The sequence below is a fragment of the Pseudorca crassidens genome, chromosome 6 (genome assembly GCF_039906515.1).
Source record: "Pseudorca crassidens isolate mPseCra1 chromosome 6, mPseCra1.hap1, whole genome shotgun sequence".
Taxonomy (NCBI): Eukaryota; Metazoa; Chordata; class Mammalia; order Artiodactyla; family Delphinidae; genus Pseudorca; species Pseudorca crassidens.
In genome coordinates this window covers 114430962-114453260 of record NC_090301.1, presented here as the reverse complement: position 1 = coordinate 114453260, position 22299 = coordinate 114430962, and the positions used below count along the sequence as shown (strand labels likewise).

The 22299-nt window shown below is 37.6% G+C and overlaps 1 protein-coding gene across 1 annotated transcript in view; it reads right to left on the bottom strand.

Moving 5' to 3' along the window:
* The window catches only part of DPP10 (dipeptidyl peptidase like 10), a 1288081-nt gene extending 1266522 nt beyond the window's left edge, over window positions 1–21559 (bottom strand). Inside the window, exon 1 of the mRNA XM_067742149.1 lies at window positions 21214–21559. Coding sequence (XP_067598250.1) covers window positions 21214–21273 — 60 coding nt within the window. The 5' untranslated portion in view covers window positions 21274–21559. The remainder of the gene's footprint in view (window positions 1–21213) is intronic.
* Between the last annotated feature and the right edge of the window lie 740 nt (window positions 21560–22299).

The window sequence follows — 22299 nt, the reverse complement described above, 5'->3', positions numbered from 1 at the left end:
AAGCAATTTGAGCAATAAAATAACGTAGTGTTGTATTATAATCCAAATATAAAATAAATATCCATGAGTTCATATGGATAAAAATAAATGATTGAATAATAAGTAAACAGGGAAAGAGAGACAAATCTCTGAACAAAAGAACTTCAAGTAATTGACATAGATACCTCCCCCTCAAGGAGATGGAGTGTAATTACCTATCTCTTAAGTGGAGGCTGTGTGTAACTTGTGGCCAAGAGCAAGGTAGGAGAGGGGGGAAGAGGAGAGCGCATTTTCACAATGAAGAAATCTGAAGCACTACCTTAGCCAGGTCATCAAAGTTAACATCACCAATAAGAAGTCATGTTGATAGCACATGCCCTAGGTTGCCAAAACTGAAGAGCAAATCACCCCCAAAACCAATTAACCCCACTGTAACTAAGAGAAAAACATCAGACATATCCAACTTGAGGAACATTCTACAAAATAACGGACTCCTCAAAACTGCCAGAGTCGTCAAAAACAAGGAGAGCTTGAAAACCTGTCAGACCAGAAGAGAAGACATATGACTAAATGATACGCGGTACGATGAATGAGGTCCTGGGACAGAAAAAAGGACATCAGGGAAAAACTAATGAAATAGAATAAAGTACAGAGTTTAGTTAACAGGAACATACTGACGTTGGTTCCTTAGTTGTGACAAATGTATCACAGTGATGTAAAATGTTAACAAGAAGGGAAACTGGATTGAGGTATATGGAAACTCCCCGTACTATCTCTGCAACTTGTCTGCAAATATAAAACTACTGTATAATGAAAATGAATTTTAAAAAGAGGAAAATTGCCTTGTAGTGCAGGATAACATTCTGTTCTAATAAAGCTCCAGAAGTGTTTGCGTTGATCATCCAGCTCCAGCCTCCTCCTGACATCAGCAGAGTCTGTTCCGGTTATTTCTCAAGTGATGAATTTGGATGAATGTCACATTGCTTGTCCCTTTCCATCATGAGGAGGACCTCTGTGTCTTACCCGGTCCAGGTCTCATCATCTCCTCACCAGCCTCCAGCCTCCACACAGCTCTCACCTCCCTCTGTCTTTCCTTCCTCTTGTTTCTTTCCCCCTTTCCAATCTTCTTATATCTAAAGGTTGAAGCCATATTCTATCATATTCAATATATACCAGGTACCTCCTGATGTAGTTTCTAATCCTCTAACTTAAGAGATGAGGAAATTGCATCTCAGAATCTTTAACTTGCCCAAGTGTAGATCTGACCAAAATGAAAAGCCAGCGTTTGTCTCCCCATGCACAGGCCCCCTGCACCAGCAGGACATCACTGTGTCTTTCCTAAAGCATTCTAGATTTTCTTTCTTCGAGCTTGTAATGCAACATGAAAAAGAACTGTACGACCTGATTTAAAGGAACCTGATTATTAATGGGAGTGAGGGAGCATAAGGGAGAGGGGAGCTACTGAAGGGAAGCAAGGAATCAAATGCTAAGTAAACGATGATGAAGAAAAGTGTTCTCTCCTGGTGAATCAATGGGACAAGGAGAGATCTGTACGCCTGACACTTCTTACCATCTTCTCCATCCTACATAAATGGCTCAAAAGGAGAGCTTTTTGTGCTCTGCTCACTCAGCAACCCCATGGGCACTGAAGGTGCTTGCCACCAGCCGATCCTTAAAAGAAGGATTGAGGCGTGTACATTAAGAGTCCTTGCTTTGCAGGGTGTGCCAATCAGGGGAGAACACACACCCCGTAACTTCGCCAGAGCTCACCTGCTGAAAATCCTAAGAAACCCAAATGCTAAATGAAAACTCATTCGGATGTAGCTTTAAATCGATGCGTTTAAAGAGACTGAATAAACTCTTTATGTTAGTTACAATCTGGCATGAGCTTTTAATATTAACTATTACATATTTTATAGACTGTATTTGTTGCCAAACACTAAAACAAACATTAAGATGCTTTTGCCTCAACTGGTATTCTGAATGCTTCCAAAACAGTGGTATAAAAAGCCACATAAAACACATCATAATCATGGAAATCATCAGCATTAAACTCACATTTTCCATGAAAGTGGTACTTATTTTTCATCTACAAACAATTATATCTCAATTACTTACTCTCTGTTAGCGAGTATTTCATCAAAAACTCTCATTTAATTGATGTGAGGATACATTTTGTTTAGGGAGAAACATAATTTCTAATTTGGATTAATTAAAGTAATAGGCATTCTGAATTAATGAAAGACTGACGTCTACTGAAAAATACGCAGTTTTGTTAGTTTCATACACAGAGAGTAACACAAACTAAGCTACCAAACTGACATTAGAGCAAGAAGGACCTAAAAGAGAATTGGTCTTTAGTGAACAGATAAGAGTAATGCTAAGAGGATACATATTTTCCATAATATGCAGAGCTTGAAAAAGTCTTTCATATAAGTAGTTTAAATGTACACTCTGTGTTATCCTGTTTAAATTTTGAATTATCCCAGCAGTTATTTTCTTTTTAACTATGCAGTTATAATAGGTGCATCTAAATCATTATATATTCAGAATTACTGCAGTTCAGACAAGTGAGCTTCTTTTGTAGAGAGGGAATGGTTTAATTATTGGGTTGGTGAAAAAGTTCATCTGGGTTTTTCGTTAAGATGTTAGGGAAAAACCCGAACGAACTTTTTGGTCGAACCAATAACTCTAGATATATCAACTAATCTTAAATTATATGCAAAATGTCTACAGATTGTAAACAATCAGTAGTATACCAAAATATAAGAAAAGACTGAGGTTTACTAGCATGGAACTTTTTGTTTGTAAGTTTCCAAATTTTTTTTTTAACTCAGAAATTTCAACACAAACATATACTCGTAGAATTTAAAACATAAAATAAAAAGTAACCATCTGAAAATGTATTTGGTTGCAATTGAATGGTTTTTCAGAAAGCAGGTTACTCTCTTTTTTCTCATATCCAGCCCCACTATCATCCCAGCATATTGCTGTTTATAATCTTTGGGAGAAAATAGAAGATATTTTCCTTAGTTTAACACACCTGGGTAGATGGTTTGTAAGAGGACTTCAGGAGATGAGAATGGCTTTAATCCCACTGTGCTTTACGTCCAGCAAGGAATAACCTGTCGCTACACAGGCCATGGCAGCCAAGGAGTTCCCCCAGGTATGAATGGCAGGGGTAGTAAGTCATGGTAACAGCAGGATGCGACTGTCTTTATTACAACTCAAGAAAAGAAGAAGAAGAAAAAAAAAATCAGGCACAGCATAATTAAAGTAATGGTATAAGGCCTTGCACTCAGTGACATAAAATGAGAAAACACTATTAACATAGAGATTTCATAGCAAAAATGTTATGTAGGAATGGCAGTGCCTTATGATAAACTAAATGATATTCATTGCTCTTTAATCTAAATTGTTTGTATCCTTTCGGAATGAAAGAGAGCTTATTTTGAGACCTTGATACAGAAGCGATCGCTTTTGTGATACAGAAGCGATCCCAACCCAATTCCATCGGCTTTGCACGTATTATGAAATAGGGGAAGCCTAGGGAAGAAAAAAAGGAAGAAATACATGATTTTCCCAGGTTTCATAGAATGTTTTGACACCAGTCTCTGCAAGGAGATCTCACATAGATCTGGGTCTTTCTACATCTATGTAAAGTCTACTTCTTACGACAAATATTGTCAAGCAGCATGTAACATATACCACAGGGTAATAAAATCAGTGACATGAGTATTAATAATTTAGGTCCCTAGAGCAAAACTTGCCTTGGCATAATGCCCAAATCACTGGTTACATCACCCAGTGGTGCATTTAACATGTTGTGTGACAGTGTCCAGCTGGCTAACAGAAAAGGTCATAGCAACAGTAAGAACATGCATGGTGTAGGGAAGGGCAACCATTAAGAACCAAAAGTTTTCAACGTTCATTCTGCAAACATTGATTTAGCTCCTGCGCTATACTTTTCTTAACATTTCTAGAATTTACTCAATTAGTAAAGGTAATAGCGATTTGACTACACTATTCTTCTATTTCTAAGATCTGGATTAAGAATATGATAAAATGGTTAGTCAGACACTTATTTAGGTAAATATGTTAATTATCTAGTTTTTCTAAGACTTTTTTGTATCTAAAATATCAAATACTTGATATAACGTCTAGTGACCCTCACACTTCTTTTTTAAAGTTCTCTTTAACGTATAAGGCAAAACGCACCCTTTCAGGTATCCTTGGTCCTCTGGAAATAGTCAAACAAGACAGTGGAAACTTCACTAGACGCCTACCAATCCACTTAAGACCGAATTTATAATAGGGAGAAAAGTATATCACATTTTAAAATGTCTACTACAGGGGCTCTACTGGCTTATTACAGTAAGAATTTGATTTTTATTGGGATGATTTAATATATTATAATTCATTTAATATCATTTTTCCTTGCTGAAGTTATATTTTTATTGATCTATTCATTATAACCTTTGTTTTCTGATAACTCAGAGAAGATTGTGAAATTGCCAAGATAACCGCCAATATTGTTCTTATCAATGATTTCTTTAATTTATAATATGCATGCAGGATGGTCCCCTGGGAATAAAGTAGTAATAACAATGGAACTGGAAATTATTTTTGAGTATTTTTTAAAATGCTCTACATATATTATCTCATTTAATTCCAATAACTCCAATATAGAGAGCATTATCACCCCACCTTACAGAGGAGAAAAGGAGGTTCATAAAAATTTAGAAGACTTGTCTGAGATAATATTGCTAAAAGTGGCAACCTGGAATATGAACTGAGGCAGTTTAACTCCAAAGCACACATTCCAAAGCACACAATTCACAAGTATGCAATATTGCCTCCCAAAATAGATGGTTTGTCTTTGGCTGACAAAATATACATATGTCAAAATTTTCGAGTTCATCTGCTTTTAAGAAAAATGATAACTGCAGAAGTCAATCTCTTCATTTAACAAACTCGATCTCTAAATGTAGATTTTCAGATATCATGACAGGCAGATACCAGAGATGTGAGTTGTCAAGCTGTGTTTCTCTTGTCCGGAGCTGATCCCTATTTTATGAAAAAGGGGAGAGTTAGAAATTCCTGGATTAATATAGAATTTGAAGATTGCCAAGCAAGATGTTAGCAGGATGAGAATTTAGATTCTCAAGAATGGGGTAAAATTTCTCAAGTCTCTGCCAGAAGATAACTCTGGCACAATAATTCAGGATAGCCTAGAAAAGTGAAATATGGAGGCAGGATGACTTTTTCTGGAAAGAGACCAAGAATGGATAAAGAAAACGGCCTTTTTGGGTCCCAGTCCCTATTAAATTTCTACCTTGTAGGTTAGCAAACTTAATACCCCTGCAGCCTCAGCTTGCCTTACTCTTGAAAACAGTAAGAAATATTGTTGAGCTTCTCTCTGTGTAAAGGATAATGCAGAGGATTTTATCTGTTATTACTTTAGTAGAAAAATAAAACCATTATCAACATAGGATGGTGATAGTAATGCTGCTGTGGCCAAGGTAAAACTAGGGATGGGTGGAAGTGCAGGAGGACCCAAAGTCCTATCTATTTCCCCTTTCCCTCAGTACCTAAGGTTTGGGGAATCTGCAAAGCCTGGGATAAAAGCCACTTGTTATAGAGAAAAGAGATGGGGCATAGTGTTATAATTGAGGTTCAAGTATCAGTTCCTCCGTGTGATGTGGGGACAGATCTCTAGCTCTCTGACTGAATCCCTTTATCTATAAACCTCAGATGATAATTATTCAATATTCTGATTGCCCTTCAGGTGGCTCAACCATCCTCCGTGTCAGAACGGCCCAGGGATAGAGTGGCACAGCGACTCTCAATTCAAAAGATCCATGAGACCAGAAGGAGCCTCATTTACTCTCAAAGCCCTCTCTCACCTGTAGCAATGGCTACCAGTTAGGCCAGTGGCTCTCAACCAGGAGCAATTTTGCTTCCCAGAGAACACTGAGCAATATCTGGAGACCTTTTAGTCATAACTGGGGAGAGTGCTACTGACAGGTAGAGGCCAGGGATGCTGTTAAACATCTTACAGTGCACAGGTCAGCCCTCATAGCAAAGAATGATCTGATCCAACGTGTCAATGGTGCCAAGGTTGAGAAATCTGCAGTTAGAGCAACTGAGATCGAGTGAAACCAAGTGGACAAAGAAATCTTAAATTGATTTGCACTGACTGACAGAGTCTCAGTGGAAGCCAGAACAGATACACAGTCTCTGATATCATCTGAACATTCAGTGTTTATTTATTTACCCAAGACTACCCTCCTAGGTCTATTCCACAAACTCATTTCAAATTCTTTCTCAAATCTTCCCCCCAAGATGGAGCTGAATAGGACATGGACAGCCCCACTTCTATCAGCTGTTTTCTATATCCACCCTTGGCTTTCTTGGCTTTTCTTATTGCTGATGGACCTTGTACCAACATCAGCAGAACTTGGCCTCTATAACCATAGTGCCAGGAACAGAGCATGTGCAGTGCAATATATTTGTTGCTATCTTTGCCTAGCTTGGTCCTAGCTTCATATGTGCCCTTAGCCTATCACACTCCAGTGGTCTCCAGAACACAAGTTGCCTCCTTTGCCTATTTTGCTGATGAGGAAAAATTTAGCCAAGTACTTTAAATGCTCCAAATATTTGCCTAACAATTACAATTACACTCCTTAGCAGCTGCCTTTCCAAAATCTGTTGCAGTTTACAAAACTGTGTAGTATATTCATACTTCATTACACATTGCTATTTTCCTTATTCCAACACCACATATTTCCTTCTTCATTTTGTCATATCCTACCAATAATAAGTATATGTGTTTCACAGCGTTGTAGTTGACAGTCAGTAAGAAGCTATCTAAAAATGTTCTGCAAATATTTAGAACACAGTCATGGTTGCTGTTGTTAATATTCTTATTCTGGCTCTAGTTAGGCCCAGATTGCTACAGACTCCTCTGCTTGGGTTGTTACTCCAAATGGACCTAAAAATCACTGTTCATCCTGTTCATCTTGTTCCTGAATGTCCAGTCTCTCCCAGGCCCTAAGCTATCCTCGGAAATTAGCTGATGTTGTTATGTCCTATTTGGTGTTCCCATCAGATACACTTTCTGGACTCTGTATTGTTTCTCCTGCATTGAATCCTGGGTTCCCAGTTCTCCTGTTTCCAAATTGGCCCCATCCATTAGTGATACATGAAAAGGACATAAATATGGTGGTGATTGTGAAAATGTGAGACTTTGCAAAGACAAATCTGTCAGCATGCAATGACTGCCTGGGAAATCAAGTGCTTACATGTTTTAGAATAAAGATCCCTTAAATTATATGTTTTCTATAAGCAATATTACCATGTGGTATAACAGAAAGAGCCTGAACTATGAAGTCAAGGCCCAACTCTACATTTTCCTCACTCAGATCCTTAAGCCCTTAATACTTTTTGGCAGAATAAGGCTCGTGTCGTCCCTGTAATGTTAAAAGATACGCTGAATGCAGAGGGCTTGACTGAGATCAGCTAATTAAAATACAGGTTCCCACTATTTCCTTAGCAGCAAAGAGGTAAAAAATAAATGAATTTGCTGGTAAAAGAGGTCCTAGCACAGAGTAGGTGCTCAGAAAATATTTTCTTCTTATGGAAAATTCCCATTCTCAAAAAAATAATTTCTCCACATTTGAAATGACTTTAAAATCTTTTCATCTAAACACCAATGAAAGAACTTAGCAATAAGCCAATTTCAACCATATTTACATTTTAAAAACTCAGCTCTCATATTGTCTGTGTGTGTCTCTCACACACACATGCACACACACATGCAAACACACACACACAATGGGGGAAGAAAATTCTTTGAAAAAAGCACAAACATAATTGGCTTCTTTTCTCATACTTACATTTCACCCAGAATGAGAGCCATGTGACTATATATCAAATGAAAGGAAACATTAATATTATAAAGAATATTCTGGAGCAGTAACATATCATTCTCCATGTTAGATGGCCTTTGCTTACTCATTCATTCATTCAGCAAGCCCTTTCTGAGTTTTCACTTCATGTCAGGAATGGTACTAAACGCTACGGTCATAATAACAAATGAGATACCACCTTTGCCTCGAGGACCCTACATTTCGGCTCTAGCTGGGTTGTGAGGGCAAGGGCCGATAGGATAAGGAAGAGGGTGAAGTGAGAGGATAAGAAGATAAGTATATAGAAAGGCAAGAGAGTGAGGAAGAGGCAAAGCTTCAGAGAGGAGAGGAATTGCCTGTGAAGAGTCCACAATGGCATTATCTGCCAGACAGGCGAAGAGGAGGGACAGAGGGCATTCCTGTGGGAAAAACAGTAAACCTTGATTTAGAGGCTTAAAACAGCAGAGGACCCTGGATACCAACAACCAGCTTCGTAGAGCTTGTGGGAGCATGAGAGAGCTGAGAGAACACTGAAATAGAAGCCAGGAAACCCGAGCTGTCAGCTCAAGTTTTGTAACAAACTTATCAGGGTTCAAATATGAGCTCCACCTCTTATGGTCTCAGAAACTTGGGACAAATTAAAGTTCTTATTTATGAAATAAGAATAATAACCCTTTCCTTGCTTAGTCATCGTGGGAATTAGAAATATCCCATAAAAGCACCTAGAGCTGTGAGTATCTCAAAATGGTAATGTTGGCCATAATTATGGTGGTCGGGGTCAGGCTGTCCCTTACCAGGGTGCCTTCGCACATTCCACTATCTGGAATGTCCCTTTCTCCCATAGTCTTCACCAAGATTACTATTGCTTGCCCATCAAGAATCAGTTCAAATTTTACTCCTTCAATCAAACTGGAGAACGGTGCACATTCTCCGATCTCCCAGAGGACATTCATGCTGTACTGTCATCAAGGACTTAGTTTTCCGCGTCCTCCTCCTTCATCCCAGGCAAAGGGAGAGGAGAAAAGAAGCCAGAATGTACTCCTCTCAAAGACTGGTCCTGTGTCTTATGCTTTATGGTATCCTCATCTGTGCAACGTGGTATTTATTATATAGTCGCTAAATATTTGTTGAACTAACATAGTGATTAGGAAAGAATGGGAAACCAGAACCTAGAAAGGTTCTTTTATGAAGTAAAACCCTTTTCTACAAGGGTTCTGACAGGGAATATAACAAAGATTAAGAGAAGGAAGGAAGGCACTCTTCCTTTCAGAGAAGGAAGAGTGCCTCGCTCCCCTGTGGGTTGGAGACTTTGGGAGAGGCACTATGGGAATAACAGAAGAAAATCGCCACTTTTGGTTATGAGTTTCTGCGGCACCAACATAGGGGTGACCACAACCTAGATGGGCAGAGTCCATCAGAAGTGGCCTGAGTTGAAACCAGAAAGGTGCTATGGAAAGTCGCAGGAAAAAGAGTTCTTAGACAATGAAAAGAAGCACAGAGACCATGGTACAGCAAAGAGCTCACAATGTTTTAGGCTCAGAAAGGAGGCCAGTTTTGCTGGAGAATCATGGGGTGAAGTTGGGGCGAGAGAATGGGACACAGTAGGGTCATAGGGAAGAACAGAGGCCAGATCAATGCAGGGTCATCAGGGTAAGGTTAAGGACCTGGGGTTGTTTTCTAAAAGCAATGTTAAGATCTAAACCAGGAGTGCAAAGTGATTAGAGTCATATTTTAAAACCACCACTCGGCTGGGCAGTGGAGAATTAACAGCAGTAAGGCCTGCTGGAAGTCAGGAGTCCTTTGAAGTTGTTGCCATAACTCAGATGAAATGTGCATGTGCGTGCAGTTTGGGGGATCTTGGTGGAGGTGAAGAGAAGAGGTTAGACTGGAGATACATTTAGGAGGTGGAATGGGCAGGACTTTTGATGGATTGGATGGTGGACTGAAGAGAAGAGAGGAAAAAATAATCTTTAGGTTTTTGGTTTGAATCTCTGAAAAGAAGATGGTGGACTCATGTAATGATGTCAGGTGAAAGAAGGGTAGTCAGCAAGTATCACAAGTTCTGATTTTACTGTGATAAGTTTATAATGCCTGTTACACATCTATGTGAAACATCTATAAACATCTATATGAAAGAGCAACATCTGAGGATAGAGATCAAGGGAGAAGTCTGGGTGCCAGACATGTCTGTTGGTGTTCAGCATCTGGTAATTAAATCCACAGTATTTACCAACATCACACAGCCAGAGTTACAAACCAGAGATACTGAGCTCCCTGAAAAATTATTTTTGGTGTGATTCCACGTAGTCGTAGTGTCCCATCATAAATACCTCTCCAAGATATTTCGTGGGGAAGGGGAGTGGACTTTGTTCTGGTGTGTCTTTACATGGGACATGCTATCTCCAGCTACCACAGTTTCAACTGTACATCTAATCACAGTTATTATGTTACCTCTCAACTTTGGAGGCATAAGGGCTCCAAGTCCTTAGAGGTACCAAAGAAGAGGTTGCTGTAATAGGCCTTGAGCAACCCTAATTATATGATAAAAAATATCACCAGTTCCCCTCATCTTCCTCAAAAAGAAAAGAGCCCAATGATGTGTGAAAAATGAAAACACAATCTAAAAAAGAGTGGATATATATATATACACATATATATATATGTATAACTGATTCGCTTTGCTGTATAGCAGAAACTAACACAACATTGTAAATCAACTATACTCCCATAAAAATTAATTTAAAAAAACAGAATATTTCAAAGTTGAAAAAGAGATTTAGACTGCTATTTTAAAAAGAAATTCAAAGAGAATTTTTTAAATGTTGAGAAAATGTCCAAAAAACAACTGTATTATAATAATAGTACAATAATGATCAGATGAAATGAGTAGAGAAGGGTCCTCTCCACTTCAAAATTTAGCAAAAAATTTTTGAAGAAATAACTTATTTCTGTATTGATTATTAGAATTTACCTGTGAAATTACATGGTACTAAAATTTTTGTTTTGAGAAGTAAACTAAGAATTAAATTTCTGTAATAGAAAAAAAAATGAAAACACAATGCAAAGTGATTGGCTACAAAAAAAAAAAGTGATTGGCTACTGAGTCATTTAATATCAAAGGAGATAAGGCTACCCGAATGAGGCAATCTTGGGACCCTCTCTTCCTACCCTTTTGCTCCAAAGTGATGGAAGGTATCTCTGCCATGAGACAGAGTCAGTGTTGTGTTTCAGTTTGTTACATCTTTGTTGAAACAGTTCTTAGACCATGGCATTATCTGTCTTTCACAGTATGGTGTACATTCCATGTCCATCAAATTCTAAAATCCTTCTTGCTGATCTCTGTGGTGCATATTTTTTCCTCCTTCAAAACCGTCTAACCTCCCTGTTTCTAACAGAACCCCATGTTTATTTGGTTAGCCACCACCTCTACTTCCTCAACTTAACCATATGCATCGTCAAGCACAATGGGTAAGGAACTGGCATAAGACAATTCTAGGCAAGAAAAGTTGAGGGGAAATAATGTGTAGGACTTTTTCCTAAAACGAAACTCAAAGGAAGAAACTTCTCTTTGTCCACTGCACATGGTCAGTTGTCAGGTCTGCACGCCAATTATGGAACTGAAGCAGCTAGTCTGAGAAAGACAAAGTGTGATGGTGCAAAGAGCCTGGGCCCCGGGACGAGCTATTTGAGCACCAAATTAACTGACTCTTGAAGTGCTCTACCAAGGGACTTTTCATTTTGTGAAATTACTATCCTTTTCTTGTTCTTCTAACCAAGTCATATAGAATTTTGTTATTTTCTAATACTTTCAGCTAAAAGCACCTTGATAAATAAAATCTACATATTCTTTAACTTACCCCAGACCTCAAAGGACCATAGCCATACCAAGTATTAATCATGAGACAATCATGCAGGACGGTTGGTGTGTGTGTGTGTGTGTGTGTGTGTGTGTGTGTGTGTGTGTGTGTGTGTGTGTGTGTGTGTGTGTGTGTGTGTGTGTGTGTGTGTCTCCTATTTAAAAGGATGAAAGGAACAACTCTCACCTCACCTAACTTCCCTTTTTAAACCTCAGATTTTTTGTCTGCAAAGTGAGAATCCGGAGTACAGCATCTGTAAGAAACATCTCAAATTTTTTGGCTGCGGAATTGTAGCACATCAAATGTACTTTAATCTTCCCTGTCTTCTCTGAAAAAGTGTGAGCCTTTGAGAGAGAACTTTGGAACTAATCCTTCAAGAAACCTAAGGTATCTGTATTAAAGACAACACATGGCTTAATGTATAATTAGGAGACTAACAAGAAAAGAACTTTCACACCTCTACCTCTGAAATTTCCAGGAATTCGTTATACTAAAATCTAATGTCACTAACAGAGGCCATTCATATGTCATCGGGCATTGTTGAAAAGACAGTTAGCAACCAGAATACCAGGAAAACGGTTATCTGTATATAATATTCAAATAGTAAAGACAAAAAGTTTTGGTATAGCCCAATGATTGTCATTACTCAAAAAAAGCTTTTTAAATTAAAAAGCTACCAGTAAACTAAAGCCTTTAAAGACCAGCTGTCATTAGAGTTCATAAACTTGCATGGTACTAAATCAAGCTAATGAATAAATCTTTTGTTCTTACTAAGATTTACCTTCAGTAACACATGTCTGGCTAATAATATCTTATACTTGGATTATCCTGAAAGATGGACCAGGAATGTGTCACCATCTTCACTTTCTACCTAAAGACCTCAGGAAGGCTTCCCAAGGTCACAGAATTGGATCCTGAATTCACATCTCGTGATCTTGTCTTCGTACTCTTTGCCCTTAAGCTTTGCCCTCAGAATACAGTCACATTCTGAAAAACAGTTTTTCAGCCCTCCCATATGTATTTGCAACCTCATTTTTCACTCCTAATTATTTGCACCTTATAATATAGTCAGTTTCAACTAAACAATGCTTTCATCAGAATTGCATTGCCTTGCTTCTGCATCTTTTACACATGTTTTCTTTGTGCCTGGAATATTTTCTTCTATCAATCTAACTCCTATGTGGAATTCTGGTTTGAACTCTGTGAATGCTCCCCCAAAATCTTGCATTGGCCTCATCTAGCACTTATCATTTTATATTATAATTGTATTAATTTGTATCCTAGGCTGTACTTCTTAATAACAAGTATTATCACCCTATTCACATTTAAATCCTCTTTCACTAGATGTTGAATGACTGAAACAATGAAAAGAGTCAGTCCAAGTCTCTATCCATCACATCATACTGTGCTCACCGATCACAAATCAATATTTCTTGAGTCTGTCCTTTCACTGGATTTTATTTCCTTCAGAGAACATACATAAAGGAAAAATTTTACCATAGCTGCCCTTCCTTGATTAAGAATATCTGTCTTGCATAGTCTCTCTGCCCTAATTCTTTCACTGTCTCAAAAAAGAAATATTAAAGTAAAGGGCCCATCTATTAAGTACAATAAGAACTCTCATGCTATTTACTTTCCATTAAAATAAAGTGGAATCCATTTTTCTTTAGGCCAAATCCTGGAACCCAAAGTTGCGAGAAGTGGCGTTTTTCAATCCAGCAGCAGTGATTGGTCTTGGAAATTACCCATCCATTAAAATCAGCAGCAACTAGTGTCTGCTATGCTAACACGAGCCCAAAACAGGGACAGAGAGTGTCTCTGTTTGGATACAGACTTTCCTTAACCCTAATGTAGAAAGACACTCATAATATGAAACCTATTTTTGACTTACAGAAACCACTCATCCCCAAGAGGACTAGCATATATGTTGTCAAAAGCTGTGCGGCCCCTTTGTCATCTCTCCAAATGTTGTTTACATATTTTAAAGTAAAATCTTTAGCTCTGCGTGGGTCAAGGAGAACTAGCATGTTTCTGAACCCAGAAGTCAGGCTGCATCTCTTGGGAAGACAAAGGAGTTTATAACCTTCTTTGACTGTTCTTTCATTCAGAGAATCTTAATTGAGCACCTGCTAGGCACCAGCTGTTGGGCTAGACACCGGAAGTACAAAAAATAAAAGATAGAGACCCTTTAAGATTCCTTTAAGAGCTAGTAGAGAGACTTATATGGAAACAAATAATTATAACTCAGAAGATGAGTTGTTATTAATCAGGTACAGAGAAGATGATGTGAGAACACAGATGATTAGAGACTATGACAGCTTGCCTAGGGGAGTCTGAGAACTTTCACTGAGAAAATTCCGTATGAGATTTCAGGTAAGAATATGAGTCTGTTAAAAGGACCATTGTGTGGAATGAGATGAGACAAAGGAAACAGTGAGCACAGAGGTAGTAGGAATGCTGTATCCATATCATGATAAAATATCTCCTCAATTCAATGTACAATCCATGCAGCTACCCTAGGTATCTTCCATTTTTTTGTCGCACAGCACCAGGATGAGTGACTGCACTTTTTATTGAATTAATCAGTCCTTTAGATGTCACTTAAACTCAGTCTCCTTTTCTCCCTACTTTTCTGGTACAGGTTCATGATGAAATCTTGCAGATGTTACTACAATATTAGAAGATACTTTTCAGCTCCCTGGTGACTTCAAAATGAGTTTTATCCTCATTATAGTTAATAATAATTGCAAATAAAATTCTCAGCTTTTATGTCATAAAAATTGATTCCCACTATACACCTCTCTATGAAAATGTCATATCCGTTAAAAATTGCTACTAGAACAAATTATAATACAAAGCACTTACATAGCATTTTTGGGGGGAGGTAATTTAAGTTTATTGCCCTTCTGTTAGCGGGAAGAAAAGCCTTGACAGGGTTAATTGCCTTAGCTAAGATCACATGATTCATGGTGGTATTGGGGAAGTGAGAATTCAAGTTAAGGATGACCCTCCAAAGGAAAACTCAACCAATCTGCCTTCCACTCCATTCACAGGAGGTAGGGTAGGCTGTGTGCATTTGATCTTTCTTCCCAATGGTAACTGTAAAAACCAAACAAAATTCTGAAGAATTGCCAAGAAATAAGCCTGTTCAGAAGGTAAACTTTCTTTATTTCAAAGCTTATCACCCAGCTTAAATCTAGTTCTGCTACTGGAACACCACACTAGTTCTGTCAATGGGAGGTCAGGGTTGAAGATGATGATTAATTTTGGTATAGTGCTGCCAATTATATCCTACCAACGTGGCCTATATCCAAGGGCTAAGGAGTATTCATGAAGAGAGGGGCAAAGGCCATAGTGACACTCCTGCCTACCGCAGTTTTGCCAAGTTTCAGAGGAAGCTGGCAAGAAGGAAGACACTTACCCAGCACACTTTCGGCTTAGTGTGACTATGGATCTCCCTAGTTACCAAAAAGTGCTTGACTACCAGATGGTCTCAAACCAAAATCAGAGAACAGAACCTTCAAAAGCCAAACAAAATGTGAATACACATTTCTGAGAAACTTGCTATGAATTTAAAAGAGAGAGCAAGCCTTCCAACCTGCTTACCTATTAAACAAGATTTTAAAAATTGACTTAGTTCATCTTAGAGCTGATAGACTTTTGCAGTCATTTAATAATCAACAAATATATATTTGATGTCTACTGTATTCAGGGCTTTGTATCAAATAAGCCCTGTGAATGATAGAAGAGATGAACCTGATGAGATCTCGGCTCTCATAGAATTCATGTTATTTAATGACCTTAAGTATCATTCTGAAGTTCTTCAGACTCCATCTATGATACCCAAACAGTCAAATCTTACAGGTGGATCATAGCACAAGTGTGCCTTATTTTGTATTCTTTTAGCTCAGTGTTTCTGAAATTTTAATACATATCCAATCACCCAGAGGGCTTGTTAAAACACAGATTGCTGGGCCCTACCCGCAGGGTTTTCCATTGATTAGGTCTGGGTAGAGCCCAGGAATTTGCATTTCTACCAAGTCCACGGGGGATGCTGGTGCTATTGGCTCAGGGATGATGCTTTAAGAAGCATTACTTGAGCTTATTTATTCTGTGCTACATTTGTAGAACAACAGCTTTTCAGTGACAAAGAGTGGTTTGTCATCACAAATTTATCATCGAGAATGCCTTTACTATCTGACCAAAACATGGGTTTCTAGAAAATGAAGTATTAAGTATTTTCTAAAATCTTTCAAATTTACCTCAATAAAATATATGACAATACTTCTTTGAAGTAAAAGTTGCTATTTAAATGCTATAAATATCAAATTAAAAGAGAAACTGTTTTTTTCTATTTTATTAAGAAAAAAGCCAACAAAATACAAAAACTGGCCAATCATTATAACATTGTCACTCTTTACTAAAAAGAAAACATAAACCTTTACTACTTCCTTATGAAACAGTTTAATTGATAGTTATTTAAAATAAAATTGCCCTATAATCTTTTAAAGTTTAAATACTTGGCAGTAAATTCAGATTGTAAACGACTATAAATTGGTCATCAGCAGAATTTCTAACTTGTGGTCCTATTCATGTTTATCACAGGCTGTTATTTTTGCCTAAGCATATGGGAAGCTGTGTCAGAATAATTAAAAAGAGGTAGACAATTTCTGAGAGAGAGGAAAAAAATTCTCACACACAAGATCCTTCATTCTAATTTTTTGTAAGCCTTCTCTCTGGCTTCCCCAAACAACACCACTTAAGAGAATGACCCAGTCTCCTAATGCTGAAAAAAAAAAGTATGTTCCTTGCCAAGTGGAACTGTAGAAGTCACTGAATATAGATGATGACTTTTTCTTTAGTCTGAGTCCGTGTTGAGTGTCTGAGTCCGTGTTGAGATCATAATTTAATAAAGTTTCTTTCTTTTTTTTCCTTATGACTAAAGTCCTCAGGATTAGGACCAAGATGGATCTCTAAGAAAGATACAATTCAGAAGTCTATTATAATCTTTGCACTTAGAATTTCATATAATAGTAAAATTTGGGGGGTTACATTTTGTATATTGTGATGACATAAAGAGGAGGGTTTTTTCTTATATGCTTTTGCATTTTTAAATTTTTGTGGATGTAATTTGGTTATATAATTATGGAACACTCTAAGACTCAACTGCAACACCAGCTCAAGTACCATGTGAAATACAGATGTGGTGCCCATCCTTTAGGCTAGGGGTGTGGAATTAACAACCACTGAGATGCCAGTTGATATAATTCCAAGTCAGTCTTACCATGCCAACTCATCACAGTGTCACACTGCAAAATATCAATTTGCTAAAGACAGAAATCATTTTCTAACCACCACACACCCTCAAGCCCACAGGTTTAACAAAAATTATTTGTTATAGAATTTTCATTCTCTTTTACTTTATTTTGTTTTATTCCCTGTTTCTTATACCATAATTTTGAACAGGGCTGGGGGTTAGAGGTGGTAGGGTAAAAAGGTTTTACTAGCATAATAACATTTTAATATTACAGTATAAAAATCAGTCAAAATTATGATGAAAAGAGTTTGCCTGTTCATAGACGTTCTACTCCAAAGACAATGAAAATCCTAAAGACTCGTTCAAATATATTTTGTAAAAGCGTTCAGCTACTCCAGCAGGAATAGAATGAAACTAAGACTTTTAGACCTTGGGATCCTTTTCTATATAGGACTGGGAACCTGGGTGTGAAGGTAGGAGTAGAATAAACCAGGCAAGTCTTGAAAAGGGGAAAGGGAAGGAGAGAGACTAATCTGAAAAGATCACTAGATGGGAAAAATAAAGTAATATTGTTTACTATATTTGGAAGTTACCATAATAAAATATATATGATTCCTGATCCAGGAATCACCAACCCTAGATAATTTATGCCCAATTTCTAACTTCAAAAGAAGGATGGAGGATTTCCTCTACTACTCTTAGACATATTTTAATATAAATCTAGAATGTTCGATTTATATTAATATATGAAAGAAATTTTTAAATTCTCTCATATTTTTTAGGCAAAGTTCTAAATTTTCAATTCCACTGGAAAAAAAGGCAAACTAAGTCCAGAGATTTGACTGGAAGATTTGATTTGCATTCAGTGTAGCCAAGAGAAGGCAAGATAGGGGAGGGAAAAAAACAAGTTTGTTGTCCAAGGTGGGGACAATTCTTGACAAATCAGGTTTATAATAAGCCAAGATTAGATCTGTATTTAGCATTCCCAGATAGTCCTTAAAACTTTCCATTACAGATCTCAGAATGAAAGATCCTTTTTTAGAGCGCTTCTACATTGACGGTAAGATCTGCAATCATTTCAGGAAAAGCTTCATCGCTTTACAAGTTCTAAAATGGGAGAGGGCTTTATGAATGCATTGCATTCAACAATCCATCCAAAGTGATCTGAAAACATGCCTGGCACCTTTATTTGACTTCCTCCGCTCTCTTCTCACTTATCAGTTTTGACTATAAGAAAACACCTGCTCAAGCACATCAGGAAAAATGTGTCAGGGACTAGTTGAGCTGGCTAATGGCCAGAATGACAAAAAACAAATGTCAAGCCACCTGAATAATGTTAACCATTTCATCACATTATGACTCCACCTAATCCCTCTTTCTCCAACTCTGTTACCACCATAACCACAAATAGCCTTCATTGGCAATAATTGCTAACTTTGACCCACTGCAGATATCATTATGTTTTAAACGTCAAGTGGGGAAACACACACACACACACACACACACACACCTGTTCTCTGTCCGCCTACACATTTTGGCCTTTAAAGCTATTTTTAGCCAGTACAATTCATTTTTGTTCATTCCCATTGCAGTCTTTTTAGCAGTGGTTAAACTATCAAAAGAAGGGGCAGCCAGCATTTACTATACTGACAATGGGAAACAACTGCCTAGAGGTCTATTACACTGCACTATGGAGGAAAATTCCCCAGAGGTTTTAGAATTTCAAAATGGAACAATTTACGAGTTCTTAAGTATCTGGATATTTCTAGAGCCCCAAAGTGGGTCATTTATCATTATCTGCAGGCCAACCAGATTCCATAAGGGAGTTTTATTTAAAATTTTCAGATAGTACCTGTAAAAGTGAGAAAAAATTAACTCTAAAAAACCACACTTAAAACAAGATAGATTCTAAAAGTTCAAAGAGTCTTTCGAGCTCCAATATCTCATAACTTTCCAAAAATCTCTCCTCTTAACGGTTTCTCCTTAAGTTGTTACTGCATTTTGCTCATAGACTAATGCATTACCTAAATATAGATAGCCATTTTTAGTATAAATTATGAAAGCCATAAATGTTTCATAATTGAGCATGTAATTTGAAGTAAGAGAGCTTTTCCCTTCATCCCCTTTTACCACTGCAAATTGGAAAATACTCAAGTAATTACTCCCTTAATAGTTCAATGCTTGCAACTATATATACTTTATGAACATCACACACCTTTTGCTCCCCAGAGCAATATCAAGGGGCGGGGGGGGGGAGCACAAAAGAACTTAACTTATACAATAACCAAACCACCCAGAGCTTTGATTCAAGATTCCTTCATTAAGCCATTAATATAATACATTGCTAAGTGGTGAGTTGTCCAATTTTATGATGCCTTTCATTTCAATTCAATGGCTGCAGTTAGAACGAAAAGCCAGGATCTGCAAGATCAGCAAGATGATGTAAAACCTGACACTAGAAACATTTTTTTTTCTGCCTCCACTGTTTGTCCGAGGGCAGTCAATGCTAGAACACCAATAGGGAAGTGATTTTTAAGTCCCAGAAAGTAGCACTCATTTGTCCTTACTCAATACACAAAAGGACAAACAAAACACTTGATGCCTATGACCTCAAACACTTAAACAGAAAACCACAAGCCATTTTATGGTTTTCTAAACATACTCAAAGGTAGATCGCCAGAGTAACTCTACCCCACTTTAGACCACAGCACGTATTTCCCACTAGAGTTTATATATCACAATGTAGAGTATCATATATGTACCGTTTTGGCATTTGTCAGTGACAGTATTCTTATATAATTGACATATGTGGGAATCTGACATACAGAGAAAAATTTAAATCCTAAAACCCAATATTTTATTTCTAAACTTGGACACAGTGCAGAAAATCCAATGCTGAAAAATATTGATATTATGCTTTTGCAATTAGAGACGGTGTAAGTTATCCTAATAATTTAGGTTCTTCATCATTTCAGTTAACACTGTATGTTTATTATGATGGGGGTCTAATTATGCATCATTTGATATATCCTGGAGACCTCATTGCTTTTAAAAATAATTGCAGATCAATGAAATAAAGTGTTCATTTTGTGGTCTATTTATCACTGGAGGACTCTGACAGAGGGTAGGTAAGTTCATAAGAAACAGACTTATTGCTGTAAATTATATTCCTTTTGTAATTGCAGTCTATGCAGTATTTTCAAAGGCCTGAAATATAACCCCAAAATAACGTAATAATAAAATCAGTCTTCTCAAATTTTGGAACCTCAATAAAAGGTATGCAATTGTATGGAAATCAGAGATTGTAATAACAAAAGTTGATCCATCAGGTTATCAGTTTTTTCTATAAAAGAGTTCCAGAGGAACCCATTACTTTCCCCAGATGCAAAGTACTCACGCAGATAGTAATCTAATACAGATAAATGGCAAGCTAGAGTCAATCCTTCAGTAGAAACCTGGTTATTTATAAGTCTCCTTGGGAGTAAGAACATCCCAAATAAGAACAAGGAGAATGACAGAAACATTACTTAATACTAAAACAGGACAGTAAAATTCTGAGCTTGGTCCTTTTCATTTAACCATGTCAGAAAAGCCTCAAGTTTAAAACAAGCACCTGTATTAAAGAGTGTCTCCAATCACCTCACTGTTTTTGACTTGTATGGTGGCATACATAAGAACATATGTTTTTATACTCCCTCCAAGTCTTTTATACTCATTATAACAATCACTTCAATATAACCACCAGTTCAACACTCAAAGTTAAGGATGCACTTTTCTTTGGAAAGAATGAGACGTCCCAAATCCATATGACAATGAAACACTGTAATAAAACCTGTATTCAATTTAACATTATCTGTTTCCAGCAGCTTGCAAATTGTTCCCAATTCCATCAGAAAAACTGACATAGATTAGAAACTCTTCTAGAAGCTCACTAAACTTTGTTTCTGAAATATACCGCTGATAGACTCTCAGTCAAAAAAAAGCCAAAGTCATCAAGGTAAAACCATCGTTTAGTGCAAACTACTCTCTCCTGTCTATGTACACATACAAACAGGACCGAACACTTTACTCAGATCCACCTTCAATTCAAACTCAAACCAACTAGGTATCGCCACTGTCAGTGCCCTGCCATACCAATGCCCATGTGTTAGGTAAATTAATGAACATACATGCACAGCAGCAGAGAGAAGAGAGAAAACCTGGGTCCTACCTTGATTGTTTTCGAGGGCTGACACTTGATGTGATGGGACACGCTGGCAGTTTGGTTCATGTTTCAGGACCCTGGACAGTGCACGTTCCCCGGTGGAGTTCAGGATGAACTAGGGATCAGGTCTCCTCTACTGGACTTCAGCTGGGCTGCTGCTGTTGCTTTTGCTGCTGCTGTTGCTTTTGCTGCTGCTGCTGCTGCTTTCTCACTCCGGAGGCTGCAACGCTGTCAGATTGGAGGGATCTGTATCTCAGCCCTAAAAAAAGCATTCACTTGGTTCATCATTCTCAAAGCTCTTGGCGATATGGAATAGAAAACTAAAGACTGTTTCAATGCACTTGCACTGTACCTTTTCAGTACTGAGATGTGACAGCTTCAGAGTACAGCCAATGATCTTGGCTCTCATTCTCCTTTCAAAGGGATGAATACCAGAAAACATACAGAGATCGATTGCAGTACCACAGTTTAAAGGGACATTCTCAACTCCCCTAATTCTAACCAGTTTACACCTTTTCTTAGTGCAAAATAAATCTTTCTCTCTCTCCTTCTCTGTATCCCTCTCTCTCTCTCTCCTGATTTTTTTTTACCATAATTCATTCTCATTCTGACACTAAATTTTATTTCTTCTAGGGTAGTGCTTGCAATCAAAATACCAGTAAATGCTGGAAAGGACCTGTTGCCTAATTTAAGATTGCAGGTTTCTATATCTGTATAGTAAAGACTGCCCTTCTCTATCAATATTTCAGAAATTCTGCAGTAACAGTCAGCCAAGACACTGAATCTTCTGTAAGCTGGGAGAAAGCCTATGATATATTAAGAAGTTTTCAAATACAATAGTTATTGGAAGTTGTACCAAAGCCAAAAAAAATGGTTTCTTTTCTCCTCTCTTTTTTATGTTTAACCATCTATTTCCTTGATGCCATATTTGTTTTTATTTGGGGGGACAGACTGGTAGTTAGCTCATGTCTGTCCAACTTCCCAAATAGTTGCCTCTCTGTTCCAAAGAACACTGTAGGCAAATAAATCATAAATAGTTGTGAAAAAAATTTTCTGTAGAGTCGCCAGTCCCAATTGTCACATTAGCACTAA